The 19,735-nt window shown below is 42.8% G+C and overlaps 1 protein-coding gene across 3 annotated transcripts in view; it reads right to left on the reverse strand.

Annotated features, from left to right (window-relative positions):
• Window positions 1–515: 515 nt before the first annotated feature.
• F13A1 (coagulation factor XIII A chain) overlaps window positions 516–19,735 on the reverse strand; it is a 63,423-nt gene continuing 44,203 nt past the window's right edge. For all 3 annotated transcript variants that reach the window (XM_055800039.1, XM_055800040.1, XM_055800038.1), the window contains 7 exons: window positions 16,956–17,059; window positions 16,051–16,139; window positions 14,922–15,075; window positions 14,055–14,342; window positions 9,837–9,997; window positions 6,691–6,827; window positions 516–2,732 (listed from right to left, as the gene is read on the reverse strand). In XM_055800039.1, coding sequence (XP_055656014.1) covers window positions 2,588–2,732; window positions 6,691–6,827; window positions 9,837–9,997; window positions 14,055–14,342; window positions 14,922–15,075; window positions 16,051–16,139; window positions 16,956–17,059 — 1,078 coding nt within the window. In that variant the 3' untranslated portion in view covers window positions 516–2,587. The remainder of the gene's footprint in view (window positions 2,733–6,690; window positions 6,828–9,836; window positions 9,998–14,054; window positions 14,343–14,921; window positions 15,076–16,050; window positions 16,140–16,955; window positions 17,060–19,735) is intronic.

The raw sequence follows: 19,735 nt of genomic DNA on the forward strand, positions 1-19,735 counted from the left end.
CCCTCTATAAACTATCAATAAAAATACTTACTGTCTCCTGGTGAACATCGTTCAGCTTAACTACTGTTAGTAAAATGGCTTGAAATATTTAGCTGAGAGAAGCACAAATGGGATGTAGGTAAGGTTTAATTAGGAGTATACTGGCCACTTAATGGGCTCTGACATGTTGGAGCAATTTCCAGGGGAATCTGGGGATTCTTTTTGCTGGCACTGTGGCACATATGATCTGGAAATTGTCACCTTATGTAGTCAATTGTTAAAACAGAAGGGAAAACAAAGGCAAATAGTTAAACTGAGCCTACTTGTTTGTTCGTTTTATTTTTTGTTTTGCTCATTTGAATAAAGATAGGGTTTTCTCTTTAGCACCAAAAAAAAAAAAAAAAAAAAAGACACCTTTATTAACATGGCTCAGAAGCAAATTTTTAAACTTTTACAATTAAGATGCAGCAAGGGGTGTCTATAGTGCTACTATGTAGAAGAAGTGATTGATCAAAATGCAGAACACAAGACACAAGTGCAATCACACATGCTTTATTTTAAATTCTTATTACAGTGTAGTTATAAAAAAGTCTGCAATGGAAAGAAGGTTTATATGCAAAAGCAAAAAATGGATAATTTTATTAGAAGATGTAGACTCTGGTAGGACTGCTTAATTACTTAACAGAGATTGTCACCTTGCATTTACCACATGCTGTTCAGTCCCTTGTACCCTGGAGGACTTATAGTGGCGACTTTGACATTGCAGAGTTTCTGATGTGGTCACTCAGGCTGTAGGAACTGAGTGTGTGCCCATGCCTGAAGCGAAAGCACCCAAAAGCCTGGTGTTCTTGGATCCAGGGGTACTCACTGAGCAAATGAGGTGCAATGAATCTTTGCTTAGTTCAACATACTTTAGCAAAAGAGCAGCCTGCATTTCTCCCCTCCCAGGACTTGCTTATTTTTAACAGCTGGTCACAGGTTTTGCAGGAGGCAATGCATGGCAAGGAGAGGAGCAGAAGGCAAGACACGTCCCTTGCTTTCTCACTAATGAGACCACAAAATGACAGGGCCATACAGTACCATAAAGCCACAGCGTTTAATGAGCATGAGGCTCCTTTTAACTTCTTTGGAAGCTCAGTTGGTTCACCTGTGCTGTTAGTATGGGACATGCTCTTACACACTGCAGCCCGTGGAGAGGAGTTGCTGCAGCTTGTGGAAAAAGATCCAGAGAAGGATTTCAGGGGAGATGAGAGATGAACGCACACCCCTGCCTCTGCTGCTGCCCTAGCACAATGGGGTACACGGCTTATGATGGAGCACTACCCAGCACAGAAGACTAATGGAAACCACAGATTCAGAGCAGCTTCTGGGCCAGAAGGTCCTCAGGGGAGGAGAGATGCCTTGGGAAGCCCCACTGCATCTCACAGAGGAATATGCTGTGAGACAGGCAAGAAGAGACCCAGCTTGTGGAGTTTCTGACTCTCAGGATACATGTTTATTCCTTTTCCAGCTGAACTTCTGTCCTTGCATATTCCTGGGGTTGCTCATGTAACAGGACTTCATTCTGCAGTAGCCGTGATTCCTGGGAACTTTCTGGCATGGTTTAATCCAAACTCACCCGCAGCTCCAGTGCAGGATATTTGCTAGGCTTGGGGGGCTGGCAGGGGAAGACCCTCAGGCTGCCCCCTCCATTCCTCTCTCTTTCACCTCATTTACCAGCTGGCAGAGCCTGGACTGCTCTGGGGCAGCGAACCCCCCGAGACACACATGTGTGGGGAAGTGGGGCTACAGGGTGGGTTCAGGAGAGAAGAAAAGGCAGAAGAGGATGAAGGGAGAACACACCATACACAAGAGATGTGATCAGGAAATGCAAGCTTGGTGTCATGAACTCTGAGCAGGGGCATGGAAAACTCTGGATTTTCATCAAGCAAAGGAGGACAACATATCGACAGCATATGGGGTGGGATGAGGGCGTGAAATACAGCAGAGAGTATGTGTGGGTGTCTGTGCATGTGAAAGAGTAGGGGGAAAAGCATAGGGAAGCCACAAGAGGAAACAAGGAGCTGGGAGTATTTTGGAGATAACACATCCTGAGAGACGCTTGCAGCAAAGTAAGCTCTCCATGAACTGGAAAACTGTAACATTGTAAGATAAAGCAGTCCCTTTAGCTAGAAATACCTGTTTTTATTGCACCCTGAATGAGCTACCATAGGGTGTGTAATTCTATCTAAGAATTTATAACACTGGGTTCTTCTTTTTTTCCTTTTCAGTGAAATATCAGGCCTTAATTAAAACTAAAGTTCAGGCTACTTTGGTGAATGGAGCTTTTCAGATTCCCTTGCAGCATAATGTAAAAGGCCATAAATACAAGTGAACTATAGGAATAATATGGTCTAGAATTGCCTTTAATTGCATGTATCTAATTTTAAATCATTCACTGCCCAGGTGCTTTTTCCAGTCCTACCAATTAGTTTTCTTTATTAAGTAATGTTCAGCACAAGGATGACTAAAATAACAATAAACAGATTTCTACCTCTTCCCCTGTACCCCCCATCAACATGATACTTTGAAATATGACTAAATGAGAGATGAAGGCAGGCACCTTGGTTCACGGCTTCTGAATCTGAACATTCAGCTCACCATACACATGCCTCAAAGCATCACAATTTAGGCTTGCAATCAGCTTTCGTAATCCTGGTTTCTTTGGGATGCATTTTACATCCCAGATCAAGGTAGAGTTCATTGGGATTTTCCTGTAGGGAAAAAGGAAAGTAACAATATTGTGATCAGTCAGCCAGTGCTCTCAAACTGACCCACAACTGGAAAAACTGAGGGCTGGCAGTATAACATGTCTCAAATTTTTTATGTTTCACTCATTCTTATAAGCATCCTATAAATTATTCCCTCCACCTTCTATTCCTCTCAGAACTGACTCTGTCAAAGCCTTTTCTAGCCTTTCCTCCAGGCTAATTTTAAATTTCCAAAATGAATCCATTTTCCTCTGCCTCCTGTCACTTCCTCTCACAATCACTTTCAGAATTATCTTCTTTGCAGCTCACATATTTTTTCTACTTTATAATTAGATTTTTCCTGTTTATTATAGCCTATAGCCTGTTGATGATTCCGTAAATGTTTAAATAAGTCCTTGTTATGAAGTGTCCAGGGCACTGGCATGCAAACCCAACGCAGCGCTGATGAGATGCTGAGTCCCTCCACTAGCTCCTAGCCTGAACCACCCTGCCACAGTTGTAACGTCAGCAGATCTCCTCACTAGCCACTTCAGATGACTTCTTCATGTCCATACAAATAAGTCAAAGTGTTCTTGGGAGTCCTGCTGTTAGCAGTTACTCTTTTGCATTATGTATGATTTGATAACTCATATTATAACACAACTTTATTTTGTGCTGCTCTTGATTTTCAGTTTTTGCTACAATTAAGATGCATGAAGAGCCTCAGGTATTGGGTTTCTGTGCTTCCTTGGTGCTTTCACTATGTTCTGTGTGCAGGTTTTGAAGGATGATATTGAGTGATTGATTACGTTTGGGGGATGTCAGGATACAGTTGCTGCAAAGGAACCAATGAAGAAGGTGGCATAATAGGGAGCTATTTATAAAAATTACTGTTCTTTTCTTCCGCATTAAGTAAGAGGGTTACAAATTTAGCCAGTGTTCTTATCTCATATGGTTATGGGATTCTGCAAACAACTGAATAAAGTGAGAATAAAGTAAGCCTAAACTTTAGCCACTGTTTCAAATTCTCATCAGGTAGAATTTGGCCCTCAGACACCATGTCCTATGCCAGGGTCAGGGCAGAAATCACTGCCCAGGTTTAACACAAGTTGCCACAAAACAAGCAACCTTAACTAGCTCAAAATGAACTAGCCTGGGATCCTCCCACCTGAATATTTGTTTCAGTGCAAGCCTGTCCCTTCTGAAATGAGCGGTATTCTAGCTCTTTAGAGGCTAGCTTAGGTATGGCACTGCATTGCATTTTTCATATACAGTCATAAGTACCCTGGGGCATGTACCCAATTTTAGAAAAGAAAAAGCAGAGGAAGATCATATTTTTGGTGTGAGCATGTGCAGACAGCTTCTGGCAAGTGTTCTCCCTTTTTATCTTTGTTCTTTATGAGAGATATTCTGTTCCCCTCAGCTGGCCTGCTGGCTCCATGAAATGCCCTCTATAATGGCAGCACGATAAAGCAATGACTTCAATTGCTATACAAGGTTAAATACCTTTTTGAATTTAGAGTTTATGGGAATGATCTGCAAGGGATTATCTGTATGGGAAGTGAAGAAGGTATTATACCAGTCTGCTGTGCAGCAAGGTTTGGTCTGCTTTCTTGAACACTCGGGGGCCAGATTCTCTAAGGATGAGGGCTTGAAGGTCTCCAGACCACATCTCCACAGCACCCCAGTGAGAAAGGGTAGCGCTACCACCTCTGATTTACAGTGCTATCATCTCTGCATAAAATAGATGCATATATTTATATATGTGTGTGTATCTGCAGGAAGACAACAGCCGTGCTGGGAAAGCAAATCCACCTTTTCCTGTTTCTTTACTGCCCTACCTCCAAAACGACTTGCTTCTTGAATGCTAATATTAGCTAATATTAGCTGAGCTTTGACATGTAGAAACACCCAAAGTTACTTACCTGCTAGTGTGAATGCATGCTTGGCTAAAATCCTTTTAACACAATCCATCACTGCCTGGTTAATTCTCATTTGTCATGCAAAGACTATTCCCCATGTAGGACTTGCTGCTGCCAAAGGCTTTTCCACAAGTCACGTTCCTCATTTGTCTGAGGCTAATAGCTAAACATCACTATGTGTGTCTATCAAGATATATACATATATATACATATTCTTCATGAATGGTCAATACTGAAGCCTCCAAGACACTTCATTCCCAGAATAATGTTGTATCAGCTGGATCACACATACCTGTTTTGTGGAGTCACCCGAGTGATACAGAAAAGCTACCTTAAAAATACAGAGAGGTCAAAAGTCTCATCCCCACAAAGAAGTGCAAAAGCCACATCCCATATTTGACAGTCCCTGATGGACAGGGAAGTGGTGCAAGGGTGGGGAAAGCCTAGGATAGGTTTAATTCTCTTTGCAAACGGAGTAAAGCCACCCTGATCTGATTTTCCTGAGCGACAATTCAGTGATGAATGGTTCTGTGTAATATGCTGAGCCATCACCACACCAGAGCCATTCATCACTTTGAATGCATGGAGGCAAATGTGATTATTATTTAAATAAACTACAACTGCCCCCTTTCTGTCCTCTGTGTGTATAGCCTGCACCCTTCATTCATCTTAGAGAAGTTAAATCTTAAAACGACTAAGCTGATCCATTTCCATTTTAAATGATGCCAGAGGCGCTACTGAAAAGGGGAAAACACTGTGACTTGAAGGGAAATGATGTCTACTCCATGAGTCATTTCTCTCCCTAACTCCTGTGCCTTTGATGCACCTGACAACTTCTGCATCCTTGAAGGTGAAAGCAGCCCACAGCAGCTTTTAGGATGAGAAGGATGCAGAACAACAGGGGAGGCTGGCACGGCTGGGCAGCAACCAGGGCTATTGCTGCAACTTCTGTAACTGCAGACTGTGCTGAGTCATGTTCAGCAGCATCTGTGACACACCACGTGCACAAAGCAAGCATGGTATGATGCCCTTTCACAGTCATTTTCCTACCTAGCTCCACTCTGGAGACTGGTTTTGATCTTTTTATCCCTGGCCCAGGTGCAATCAGGCTCAGACCTCTCCTACTGGCTGCAGATAATGCTGACAATTTATGCAGCTGCTGAAGCACAGGCAATTTTTCAAACTCCTTTTGCACACACCTGGGGACCGTCAGCTCAGGTAATGATAGATAACACCGCTTTGGCTGCCCAAGACTAAGCAATGGCTGCAAAATTTTCTAAGGATCTCAGTTGTATATCCCAGAACTGGCTAATGCTGAGCTTATAACACTGAACTCAAGTGGAAAGAGGGTTTAGGAAACAACTTGCTTAGCATGTGGGTACCACCGTGTCAGCACGAGGTGCAGCTCTGAGTCTAATGAAGGTGGCTTTCCTTGTCCTCTGGCTTGGGAGCACTCTGTGCCAGGGCAGCCCTGTGCAGTGGTGCTACCGTGGGGCAGCTGTGTGCTCGCACACATGCTGCACCCATCCCAGCGGGCTCTGCTGCATCCAACACACATTTTGTGTATTGGCAGAAGCTTGCAAAGATCATCTGAGGTACCTGAACATCTTGTATAACCACAATTAACATGAGTGGAGAAAAGCTCTTTTTGAAAAATAGCACAGGACTTGATTTGCAGATACTGAGTGGTGACAAACTTTTCACATGTAGGATAAATCTTTCTTTCCGTGATAGCGGCTCATAGGTGCTATTGTCAAGCACTAAAAATAACATAATACAGTGAAAAAGTAAACTCAGGCTGCATTAGCAACTACCCATCACCACTACTCCTTCCTCCAGCACTGGTACTGAACAGATGAAATGCTCTCACAGTCTCTCTGGACAGCCTGACTTCTTCTGAGTACTGAGACCTATAGCTCCCCTGTGTATTGAATTGTAAAGTAAGGAGAGAGTGTCTGAATTGAATTACTCAGTGCAGCATTTAGTTAAGTGTCTTGTGTGAGCTTTCTCCTGTGAGCAAGCGGGGATGAGCTCCCAGCTAGTTGTGCTTTCTTCCCTACCTGAACTCCTTTTTCATCGTTCTCAGTATGCCAGGTCCCTCGAGGCGGAGAGTGACGTTCTCCAGGATTTGTTTCAGAGGATTGGTGAATTCTACAGTCACAGACATTTCTTTACCAGCTACCAGCTCACCTTGGGTCTGCAAGACAAGGACAGGACAGCACTCCACAAGCTGATAATAATAAAAAGCCCCATGGTGAATTCTGTAGGGTTAAATATGCATGACTTGCAAGGAAGGAGAGGAGGGGGAACGGAGCACACAGCAAAACTGCATGAGGCAGATAAAGCCTAGACAGAAGAAAATTGTTGGATGGGCCCGTAGGTACCACTGCAGATTTTTCTGCCCATTGCAATTTTTCCTCAAGCCACACAACAGGTCGAGAGGCAGGCCCTCATTTCCATAGAAAAACTAGACATCTACATGCACAGCCCTGGAGCTGAGTGTCCAGCTGAGGGCCAATCCAGCCGAGGGGGCCTCTCTCCCAGATCCTGCCCCTCTCCCCAGGCTCCTCACCAGCACTGAAGTGCAAGGCATCAACTCAGGACATAAGCTCCAGAGGAGAAGGGCAGGTCTGAATACCCTAAATTAGAAACACTGGGTCATATTGCTTGCACCCCACAAAAGTGCTGTGTCCGTCTTCCCCCTGCCTTGCAACTGCCTCTTGTGCTCTGAAGAGTTTCCAACACTGCACATGTGCTCCACGTAGACTTGAGAGCCAGTTGTCTCTGAAAGTCTTAAGACAGCCAAAACCCAATACATTTTGCACTGGAAAATATTAAACTGTGAGACTAATCAACAGTGATCACATTGACTTCCACATGTATTCCAGTACGCAGCTGAAGGGATCTGCCTGTCCCTTCAGATCAGTGCCAGTAGCAGAGCTGCCTGGAAAACACCTCCACATGGACGTGTTTTTAAAGAAAGACTACATGCATGAGGATTTGGGTTATTTTTTCCCCGCTAGAAACACAGCATTTCTCACAGAATATAAAAGGCTAAGGCAAGAGTTTTTAACTTATGGCTGGCAGATCCCAGCTAGCCTATGAACTACTTTAAAGGGCCTTGAGAAAGGTAACTAAGAAAAACAAGTATGTTGTCAACAAATTTAAAGTATTCTGCAAGCCCTGCTGCAAATTTTTAAGGAGTATGACAGCTGCAAAAAGTTGGAAAGACTCTGGTCTAAGGGATCACTCTGCACCAAATACCAACACACTGCCTGTAATAAAGGATGAGATACTCACAGCTAAGCTCTCAACAGTGTTTGACCACCTGAATTTGCAAAAAGGCACCAGTGGCATTTTCAGAAGTCTTAGCCCAATTAGAGGTCTTATGTCTTCCTTACTTCCATTGCCCATTTAAGATCATGGTTACATGGGAGGATTCAAAATCATCCTGAACTCCCACACATGCCAACTGAGACCATGATAAGAATTTGCTGAGCTTGTTTTTGTAACCTGGTGTCAAGCTAAATTACAATATAGTGTAATTTCCTCAGCTGTTAATTCTGCCGATCCCCTTAGACCAACAGAGAAAGATCAAAGGTGTATCCGAAGACGAGGGGAAATAGTTTTTTTTCATTCTTCTCTCTTACTCTCACATTAAGAACTCATCTGCCAGCCACACTCAGTGAAGAAATGTGGCAAGAAAACTAGGGAGATATGTTTCCTCAGATTTCTTAAAAAAAACATAAAGCAAAGTTTCCTGTATAAATACATAGGTATATACACATGCATGCATACACTTAAAAAAATCCAGCTATTAAAATTTCATAGTATCTTCACACATCAGAAAGAAGAGACAAACTCAGTTTTAGTAGAAAACATGGTTATTGGACAGCAACCTATCTTATATACTAAACATCCTTTCTTCATAACAGCAGGGAGGATAAACTATTTTGAAGCTGAAATTGGGGATGCTGTACAAGATGTTCTGTTAAGTATTGAATTGAAAGAACTTTCCACTTTAAACATTCGGTTACTGAAGACAGAGATTTGAAGCAGAGTTTATCTGTCTTGCTTACCTCCTCTCTAGAATGCTCAATAAACAAAACCCCTTTAGTTTGAAAATACCAATAATCCGATCAGATCATTGTGACATTTTCGCAGACCATGAAATTGAGTGGATTTTTTTGCAAACTTCACTGTAGTTTTGATCTATGCTTTTTAAAAAGCTTTTTCTGCAGAAGGCTGCAGTTACAACATAAATTATTGTATGGAAACCTGAACACTGGTTCAAATAAATATACAGGAAGAAAAAGTTCTATAGACTTCGATTTCTTTGAAGGTCTTGAATTTTAGGAAGCAGCATTTGTTAGATATAAAGCTTCCTGAACAGTTGTTCTGATGGCTTTTTTTTAGCATTAGGAAAAAAGTAGATCCAAATAACATCGTTCAAGGCAGATGAAGGCTGAGCACTTCTGAAAATGAGGCAATTTATTTGGAAACCCAGTTATCAGTTGAGAACTTTAAATCTCAGCCCTGCCTTTGCCATACAACATAGGGTCCTTTTCCTGTCACAAACATTACACTTCTACATTTTCATAGGTACCATGCCATCACTGTGGTAGAAATTCTTGAACGTTCAAGGAACTCCACTGACCATATATTCACAGAGTGGCAGCAAAGCACTGAAATTCTGAAAGCATTGTCCCAAATCAGTGCTGCCCATTGAGTCTGGAGAAACTTTCCACAACACCTGCAGGAGCTTTCCAAACAAATTTGCCTCAATAGAAGTGCCCTTCGTTCTTCAGCAAGAGGCTTCTGTGCTGTGTTGCTTTAAATATAACGGACTTCTGAAATAGTTGTAGACTTCAGTGACTCGAATGAGTAATCTCTCTTACCCTTTGAGTTTCTCCAGCTTTCTCAGATCATTCCCCCTCCTTCCTCCATTGAAGCCACTTCAGCTCTTTACTACCAGTGATGCTAGCAGCCTCAGACTGCAATGTAGGGATACTCGGTACAATATAGAAGATACCTATACATCCCCATACACTCCAGCCAGCTGCTGCTTTACAAGGCCCGTGGTAGAATGTGCGCACACACATACACCCCTCCATCCCAGAAGCCAACATGACAGCCTTGCACCGAACAGCCCGCGTGCAGCATGGTAGTCATGCCCCTCCATCACAGTCTTGAGCTACCGAGCTACCTTGATCCGCAGGGTGGGAATTTCCAGGACTGTCGCCTTCTGCATGGCCAGAATCTTCCCTGTTTCATTGATCCGTGCCGTCACAAAGAAATGAAAGGAGGCTTGGTCCAGCAAGTCACTCAGGTATTCACTCGATTTGATCACAACATCAAAAGCGCTAGCTGAGGGGGAAAACAGGAAAGAAAAAAGAGATCTGAAGCAATCTAATGGCTAAATGCTCCCCCCATCCTGGCCAGTGCCAGTTACACGAGTGTCTTAGTGAAAAGGTGGCCCAAAACCAAAGAATGGCTTTGATTTTTTTGCCCAAACTATCTAAATTTCTTTACCTCACCATTCTCCCTCCTGTCTTGCCCTCTTTCCATTTAGGCTGTGAGCTCCCTGGCGCAAGGGCTGGGTTTGTGCACAGCCTCTCCCAGTGCCCCTCAGCATGAGCCCAGGTCACTGTTGAAGGCTTCTAGGCACTACCACAAAATAAGTGAGAAGCAAGACCGGCAATAAATAGCTACTGGGCACGAAGTTCCCAACCAATTTTGAGTGTCACCTCTATAAACATCTGCTCTTTCACTTTATTCCTGTGCTTTCTCTGCTTCTCTTCCTGGCAGAGGGATGATGTCAGGGATGCCACCAGAGCAGCCACTGTGGGGTGTGAGCCCATGCAGGCTACCTGGGAGATCACCTGCCCTCCATGGCACGTCTGGATATCTGCCTTTGTCCTATGCTGGATATGCCTGCAAATTTTAGCAAGAAGGTCCTTCTGTTGCAAGCGTGCCCTCCGGAGAGCTTTCACGTGCTCCCTGACAATAATTATTGAAAGGAACAAGTCCCCCTAGGCTAGATGGTTGAGATGCAGGGAATCATTAATTTTAACCATATTGAACTGCAATTCCCAGGCTAACAATGGTGTGAGAATGTGATGCAGAGAAGCAGACCTGCTAAGTGACCAGGCAGAATATATAGCCCTGCAGCTCTTACCTCTATAAACATTTATTATAACCCTAGTAAACATATCAAGATCTCCCATCTGTTAACTGTGATTATTACTGTTATCCATTATTTGTACTGTATTTGTGACATAGACTGTACACACAGAGATAATTGAACTCAATTGGGTAAATGACATTCACCCCTTTTCACTCTTTTGATCCGCTCACATCAAAACCAGCTCCTTGATTTGGTTTCAAAGCTATTCCCTTGGTGACCACCTGACCTGGATTTGCCAGGCCAGCCTTAAATTTACTTGATGTGCTCACCCTCCCTCCCTCTCACTCTGTATTTTTTGTGAAAGAATTTCCCATAATGCCCCAAACTGTAAATTATAAATCAGGCAAGGTATTTCTCATTTGTGTGAAGTAAATAAATAAAATAGTTACAATCCAAGAGAAATGTACTTCACAGTGGAAGGAAAGATAAACTTTTCTGTTTAAATTTAATCACCACAGGAAAAAACCCCAGATTAATAGAATTCTATTTCCTTAGCACTGGCTGTGCTGGTAAGTTGCCAGTACCACTTACTGCACCTGGGAAAGCCAAGGGAGACACGCTGAGCTGCCCTACAGCCTTTCAGAAAAACAGAGAAAACTAAATATAACTGAGTAGATGTGAGAGCACCTTTGAAGGCACTGCAAGGTTTAAGCTATTCAAATCCTCAAAGATGTTTTCAACCCACACAATTCCTTTAATCATTATTCTGAAAATCGTGCATTCACTTCCTGTTGGAAAACTTCGTTTGCTTCATTCTTTCAGTAGCATGGGCTGGAAGAACACCTTTGATACAACTTTCCTGTGTTATAATTTTTTGTTACTTCTATATATAGACACACAGTTCTTGCCATGAATGAAGCCTACAAACTGCTTGAGAGCCTCGGCAGGTAACCTCCCTCACACCCCTGACAGAGTATTCTCACACAGTTGCAAATGATCACATTGCCTCCCTTCACACTGCCCATCTGCTCAGGCACCGTTCCTGATCGCATGCCTGCTCCTTTCCAAGGCAAAGGGGAAAGAATTCATGCTCAAGTTTTATGTATCACCTTGAGAGACGATGGAACCTGTGAGGGGTATTTGCAGGACAAAGTGCTCCACAAGCAGACGACTGTAGCTCAGATATAAGCTAATTTCCACCTTGAAAGGTGGGAATACCTTAAAACATGTCTCCTTGCTCAGAAGCAATGATGGGGACAATCCAAAAAAAATCATATTCTCTTCTCTCAAGTACTTCTCTCTAGTCTGTGTTCACCCACCAACAGTCAATTCAGAGTTTCCAGCATGGTTTCAATGAGCTTTTTACAAACCATTTACTTTAAAAAAAAAAAGAAAAAGATTTTGAGGCTCAGTGATCCTTAAACATCTATTCATTTCATTTCTTGCACAGAGGAGCTAGATGAGCCTCAAAACTGAAGAAGCTGTGTTTTAGGTAATAATACCTTACACAGACCTTTAATGCAAGAGCAGGCATAAGCCCTGGATCCAAGCACAAATCACAGCCAGAAAGCATAGTAGGTATTTGCACATCTTCTACAAGATGACTAAATTTTCCCTGTCAAAGAAGTGGCACAGAATTTAGATTAAGCAATTGGAACAGATTTTTTTTTGCTGTACCTAGCCAAGTCTCTGAAAGTTTTGCAGTATTTCAGGTAAAATATTTAGTAACTGATGCAAGCCACTATAAACCCCCACACTGTGTTTTGGTAGGCTGTGTTAGAACAACCCAGTGCCCATTTCCAGACCCCCTGCAAATGAGTCGGGGAGTTAGAAAGAACCAGCAAGCAGCTGTCAGGGCTTTGTTATAAAATGGAGGTAGAATTTCTATTAATCTTCACTGGTAGATCCCTATAAGTGGACTCCTACTTTATGGAGATTAATCAGCTCCAAATAAAATTGTGCAGTTTTAGATGATGCTCAAAGTAAGGATGAAAGCAGAGGGTTTTTTTTCATAGCACGGCAGGAACTGTGGTTCTGTGGAGGCTTTTCACCGAGACAAAACCCATCCTCTTTGAGAAAAGAGGGCTCACAGTGTCTCTTGAGCGGAGATGAGTTAGACAAGACCGATGAGAAAGCTCAGAAGACAGCCAGGTTTGCTGTGATCCAGCATCAGATCCAGATCAGGAGGCCCATCCTTTGGCCTCCCAAAATCCTGCCACTCCCACTGCGCCCAGCAGAGATTGTGTTTGCCCAGCAGCAGCATCAAGAAGGCAAAATCGTTGCTCCTGACTCTCTCCATAGGGGAACTTAAGTGGAGGATCCTCTGACAACCTCCATAAGAGCATGTTCTCATGACTTTTGCTGAGCTGGAGACACTGACCCAAGAGCACGGGCCTGTCAGGGGAACAAGTGATTGGCAGTTGCTTGTCGCTGGAGAAGCCAGGGATCTACTGTCAGCCTGTTCCATTGCACTTTGGAGCACAGCAGGTCCTCAGCACTTGCTGACTGTTCTCTGAATGGGGCTGCCAAGGCTGCCAGAAAATCGGTTATGTCCAAAATAAAAAAGGATAATGTCCCTCCCTACTCTGAGCAGTGCAAAACCCTGCCCTCAGCCGCATGAGCTAGGCTGCCAGGAATGGCTTTTCTCGTGACAAGAGGGAGGCAGGATCTCTCCACCGCAGTCCAGAGGGCACTAGGAAAAGCAGAAGCTGCATCTGTAAAGATAATCCACAGCTGGGGCACCTGCCCAGCTGAAAAATACCCCTGCTCTATAGTGGTACATTTTAGTTACACATAAACTTTTTAGATCACTCTAAGTATGAAAACCTGAACCACCCAGCCTTCCAAAGCCAGATGTGCACTTGAACCCACTCAGAGCTTGTTATCTTCTATCAGGTAAGACAAGATATTCACCTTTCTGTCCCCATAAATGACACCCTGGGCAACCAGAACTTTTCCTTCACTTACTGAGATTAACTCACTTACCAGGAGACTAAAGGTATGAAAAATCTTGCACTCCTTTGCTTTCTTTCGTACTAAATAAGAAAAAATTAGTTTCCAGAAATGTAGCTCAGGTAACAGAGCATTATGCAGGGAGCAACTGTCTGAAGAAAACAGTCTCAGCTCTAAATGACGCTGGTAGCAGGGCCAGATTTGGGACTGGAGCCTCCTGATACCCTGGAGCATCCTACACCTAGCTACTAGAATTGCCTTTACCCACGGGCAGAGACATTGGTTACAGTTAATGATACAGAGAAAAAAAGCTAGCCTGTTTCAAAACAACGATGCAAGCCTTACATGAAGAGGGCTCCAGTTTTGCACTGAAGGAGTATTTCTTGAATTCATTTTTTGTGACTCCTGTATAAAACACTATGTTGCCTGAAAGGTAGGTAGTAGCAGTGTACTGGTTGCGACTTTTGTTCCTGAATATTATAGTGACTTTAAAGTCACTGCCAAGGATTGCCTTTTGCACTTGGAATTCCATGTCCACATCCGTTTGTGGCTGATACGTGGTATCTTGGGTAGCTTGCTTTTTAATGCCATACATCACAGCAGTCTCAAGAGCCAGTCTCTCCTCCTCTGAGCCTAGAAATGAATGAAAATCAAATTTAGAAAAGAAACAGGAGTACTGCATTAGCCCACTCACCGATCACAAGGGGGCACCTGCCACAGTTTATGGTAGCTGAAATGAGTGGATGAGGACGGTGAACCTTCCTGTGGTAAAGTTAATATTAGAACTTCACAGCTTCCAAGTAAGCTGGTGTTAAGGGTTCAAGCCATATCAGATAAACTGATGTAGCTTAATTGATATTAATGGAGCCACGCTGATTTACTCTGTACAAACATCTGGCCTGAGTAAGAAATGTCTAAACAGCTGTACAGAGAGCCTTGAGCTGTTTTGAATGCTTCAAGTTACTCCATGACTACCCTTTGTTTTCACTATAGCTTACTCAGTCCAAAGCGTTTCTAAGTAGCAAAGCTTGTGCTCTCATCAAGGCATCTGCAGTGTTGCTGTGATGGAGTTGCAGACAAATGAAGAGTTCCAGAGGGCACCTTGGCATCTTTTCATGACTCCGTGTCAGTGCCAGCAGTTTGTAAATTCACCATACAAGATCTGACTGAGGTAAATTTACATCGGTATGGTCCCAGCCCATTTCAGGTTACCTTCTTGGAACTTGTACTCCTCAGTAATCTCCATCATTCCATCACCTCCAACTTCCTTGGTCACAATCAACTGCCCAATATGGGTCGTGTCAATTTTTTCTATCACTTGGATTCCATTTTTCTCCCTTCTTGAGTAAACAATATCACTATTCACCTGTAAAATCAAATGAAAAAGGATCAAGGTACGTGGAAGTAGAGAGGAAAGGAAACCAGCCTGTCTCCCCTCAAAACAAAGACACATTGACACAAAGACCCATTAATTATTCACATTGAAGTCCCATGTTTAAAATTAGTCATGTGCTACAATAATGACTGGATGCATTTTACTATCAGCAGCTCCAGGACAACAGACAGTGTAAACCTAAGTAGGCTACAGAGATACTGTTCAGACTTGGGGAGCACGATTACACATTCCTCGCACCAAAAAGCTTTACATTGTAGAGGGGGGAATGCTTCACAGATAAAATATCTTTATTCTCTCTGTCCTAAGCTATATGCAATTCAATTACAGACTTCCTCTACAGCTGTTGCAATTCTGGGCACAGCAGTTCTGGTGGTGCAAGAGGTTAAAACTCGAGACCAAGCCCTCTCGCTCCTCATGGAGATATTTCTCTCTCAGATCTGCCAATCAAAACACCCATGTGAGCTCTCCTTGACCCACTGCAGCCAAAAGGAACGTGGTGAGCAAAGACTTCTTCAAAATCACTGCACCCATTTTGACTGAAATAAGCAAGGGAGCCTTAACATAAGCAGCTGTGCCGGCAAGCCTGAGAAGGACAAAACAGCTAATGAGGGATGAAGATGAGCAGCTAGAGCTAGTGACTCATTTGCCAGCATAGCTGGAATCTGGGAAGGATAAATGACCACAGCCTGAAGTTTCATTGGAGCCACAGTAGCTTTTTCTGCTTATTACATCGGTGAACAGAGATTAGAGAAATCTTTGTCATTCATTAGAGCCATATTACCCCTACTGACCCACATGTCAAAATATAATGATGAGATTTTTCTTTGATGTGGGGTATACATGAAATAACTTCTCAATGCATAAATTGCAGTTGGGCCCTATCTTCTGTCTCACCTATGGTCCAACTGGTATCACTCAATGCACTAAAAATTTTCAGGTATGTACCTCAGCATAGACAAAAGGAGCGTCAAATTGGAAGCAAACGTGACCATGTTTAATGGCTTGAACTGAGGCTGGTCCACACCTGTACATACCTATGGGGAGAAGAGAGATAAAGTGAGAGATTAAATTAACTAAACCCCATGTCACAATCTTACCTTTTCTTGAAGAAAAAGAATTCTTGGGGTTTGGTGAACTCTTTTTAATAGTTGACAGGGACTCCTAACCAAGCAGTGAAAAGCTTGATTTCTGTTACCAGCCCTCTAAACAACAGACTCAAGTCTGAAATAACCTAATGGTTTGGTACCTTAATGGCACCGTAAAGTCCACTGTAAACCTGAAGTGCTTGGAATGTAGTTACATCTGGTTTTGGTTAAAGCAGATAATTTTGAGAGAGCTCAGTTATACCACAGCCTGAGAAAGATCTCACTGCAAATTTGCTAAGAATGTCTTTTAAGAACTGGGAAATTAAGGACTGGGAAGAAATAGCAGTGGCTTTTCACTTTTTGTCTCCTGCCTACAGCCTGCTCAGGAAGTTTAGTAAGACATAAAATAAGACATTTATGCGGACATAAAATGAAAGAAAATTAATTTGATTAGGTTCCTGTACAGGTTCTTTAAAATTTTAGAAGCCATCTTTTGGCAACAAGACCACATCTCTTCTGTACGAAGCAGGGCCCTTCTCAAGCAGTATTTTGTGCATATGCAACATGAGCAGTGTTATAATAAGGACAGATTTATTTTAGAGCTCCAAACAAATCAGAAGGCCCTGAGCACAGGTGAGTGTCGCTGTTGCAAGAAGTTGTCACTGGCCATATGGTGCCACTGGCTCAGCTATCATCAGTTCATGGTTTGCCATGAAAAGCCCAAGCATTGGAAAGAGAGCTAAGGAGGATTTCAAGCAGTATTACCATCACTGGTTTCTTGGGGTGTCCCATCAACAACCTGCCATCCCCCAAAACCAACAGGAAGATCCGGTCTGGTCATCCAAGCTTCATTCCAGCAGTGGTAGTTCCTTAGACAAGAGATGGAGCCAGAATATTAAATTATTGGAAAGAAGCGTACAGACCAAAAAAACCCTGTGTATTTACGTCCTGCCATTGCTTCAATAACAACATTTGCCAATCTAGGTGTGAAAAAGTTGGCTTTTTTTTAGAGAACAGATTTTTAAGGTCTAAAAGTTTGGTACCTATCTGTTAAAAGCTGAAGGCCACAATCTCTCATTGTAGTTTCTTGACTGCAAGCTGAAGTAGCTTTTTGATACTTCTAATGGGATCTCAATGCAAATGTCTCAGAAAACTTTGCAGTGCTTGGAGATCGTTGGGGTATATGAAGAGCTACACAAACTGCAGTCCCTTTCCAGCCAGACACCTCCACTTCAGTCTGCCTGCTAAAGTAAGCTTCGAATCTTCTTCAAGCCATTGAAGCATGGTCTGCTTTATAACTCTTAAGACTGAAGCATTGGTACATTTTCTGAAGAGATTTGAGGATCAGCTCCATAATGTACACTGTGTAGCTTTGTTTTTATGACGCAAAATAAACAAGGTTAGCTGGTTTCCATGTTGGTTGAGAAAAAGACCCTGCACAGGCTTTATAAGATTATCCTCATTGTGGCTTCCTCATAGTCTTCCCAGTGTGTCATGCCAGTGAGGGGGGTCAGATCTAGAACATACAGCTTTCCACAAAACTGCTGTGGGCCAGGTCTGCCTTTAGGGCCCAGGACAGTGTGCTCAAAGTGGAATTTCTGAGAACTGTTCATCTAAGCACTCAGGGCTGACACGCCCTCGCTGGCTGGATGATGAGGGGAAAAAAAACCAAACCACTACAACACCATCACTGTATGCCCAGAATGTTTCCAAGAGGATCAGAAAAGACAGACAGATCTTGTAACTCCCTGCGATGCTACCAGCACTCAAGGGACAGCACAGGCAAGAAGAAAAGACTGTCTAGGAAGAGGGTCTTGCAGTAAAGCCAGCAAGGTGTTTGCATTTCATTACTGCAAAAAATAAAAGAAGGAAGAAGTATAGAAAAGGGCAATTTTGCTTGCAAATTATATATATCCTACAGCAGATTTGAATAAAAATATATCTGTGTAGCTGCTGATACAGCCCCTAGTACATGGGATGATATTAGCAGCTGAAATGGGGACTGTTAAACTCTGACTATTCCATGAATAATAGGTGAAAACCAGCCATGGAGCAGAGTCGGAAGGATCTGAGGCTTGTCTAACAAGACATTTCAAAGTGGAAATGAAAGCTTGGATCAGGGTAAAACTTGTCAGTTAGGAGCGTTAATGAAGCAGCACTACAGAAAAAGGAATTATTCAAGGAAAATGACGCACACTCAGAGAATTTTTGATGTTGCTGAGAGTAGTCAATGCTGAATCATGCTCGCAGAGCTTTGCTGAGGGCTACCAGAGAATGAGGACACACTTTGTGGTAGGTGGGTTTTTGAAAACTGTTTTGCCAACATGGGAGAGAGACAATCCCTGCCCTGAAGCCTTCACTGGTTCGCTTCGAATCAAACCCAGATGTGTCATTGGCTTTCAGTTCTGCGAAAGAAGAAGCTGAAGAGCAGGCAGGAGAGAAGGATGATAAAACCAAAGGGGGATAACAGTGTGGAAAATGGCAGCTCTGCTTCAATTCTGTAATTAGATAATGTAGTTTTTAATATATATTTTTCTATATCCAACCTAGGGAACAGGATCTTTCTTATTGGTTTCTATTGTTGTGGTGTTGGCGCAACAGGACGACAATTCCTATAGGTCTGCTGCCATGCAAATAACAAATACAGGTAAGGATAGTGGATGTGGATGGACAGAAAGATATTGCTTGTAAAGCACATGAGCATTAAGGAAAGGAGGGTGAGGGGATCATTTGCCTCACTGAAAAGTAGCAGAAACCTGTCTCTGGGAGAAGTGAGCACAGCTGAGGATCTGGCTCCACAGCCATGATTTGTTAAACTGATTCTGTAGTTCTTATATTCTACAGCAAGCCTGAGACATTAAAGAAAGCAAGAATGGCTACACAGATCAATGTAGTGACCATTAAATATTTACAGAGATAATTACGAATAGACTAAACAAAGCAATGGGGAAATTAATAAAAGATGACCAGGTGGGTTTTATGCCTGGAAGACAATTTAAGAAGGTTACTTCGTATTGCTTATGAGACAGGCACATGCTGGAAACAGCTGCTGCCCTTTCATTAGCTAATAAGCTCAGACATTGGGGTTGAGATTGTTGCTGATAACATTATTAAGAAATTAGGGAAGAGTGAGCTGGACGTGAATGGGTGAACAGATACCTCAGAATGGCTTTCTCTACAGGCTTGGACATGGATGAACCCCCATGGGTCTGCGTGACTTCGAGCAAGTTTCTGCTGAGGTACTGACGTCAGTCTGCTTGGACCTCACAGTAGGAGTGAGTCTTGATTCCGGTCCAAGAGAAATATTCTTTAAGTGTCTTTATATCATCATTAAGAAAGACAAGGAGAACAAAGTAAGGGGATGGAGGCAGTACTGATGGGTCCAAATCCGGCCAGCTTTATAAAAATAACTTTTTGCAAAGTCTGTGTAATTTTGTATATGTGTTCTGTTGTTTTTGTTGTTGTTTTCTATCCTGAGGGAGAAGATGATCTTTAATAAAAATAAATAAATGTCAGATAACATTCAGAGGGAGACCCACACTCAG

The sequence above is a fragment of the Falco peregrinus genome, chromosome 3 (assembly GCF_023634155.1).
Source record: "Falco peregrinus isolate bFalPer1 chromosome 3, bFalPer1.pri, whole genome shotgun sequence".
Classification (NCBI taxonomy): Eukaryota; Metazoa; Chordata; class Aves; order Falconiformes; family Falconidae; genus Falco; species Falco peregrinus.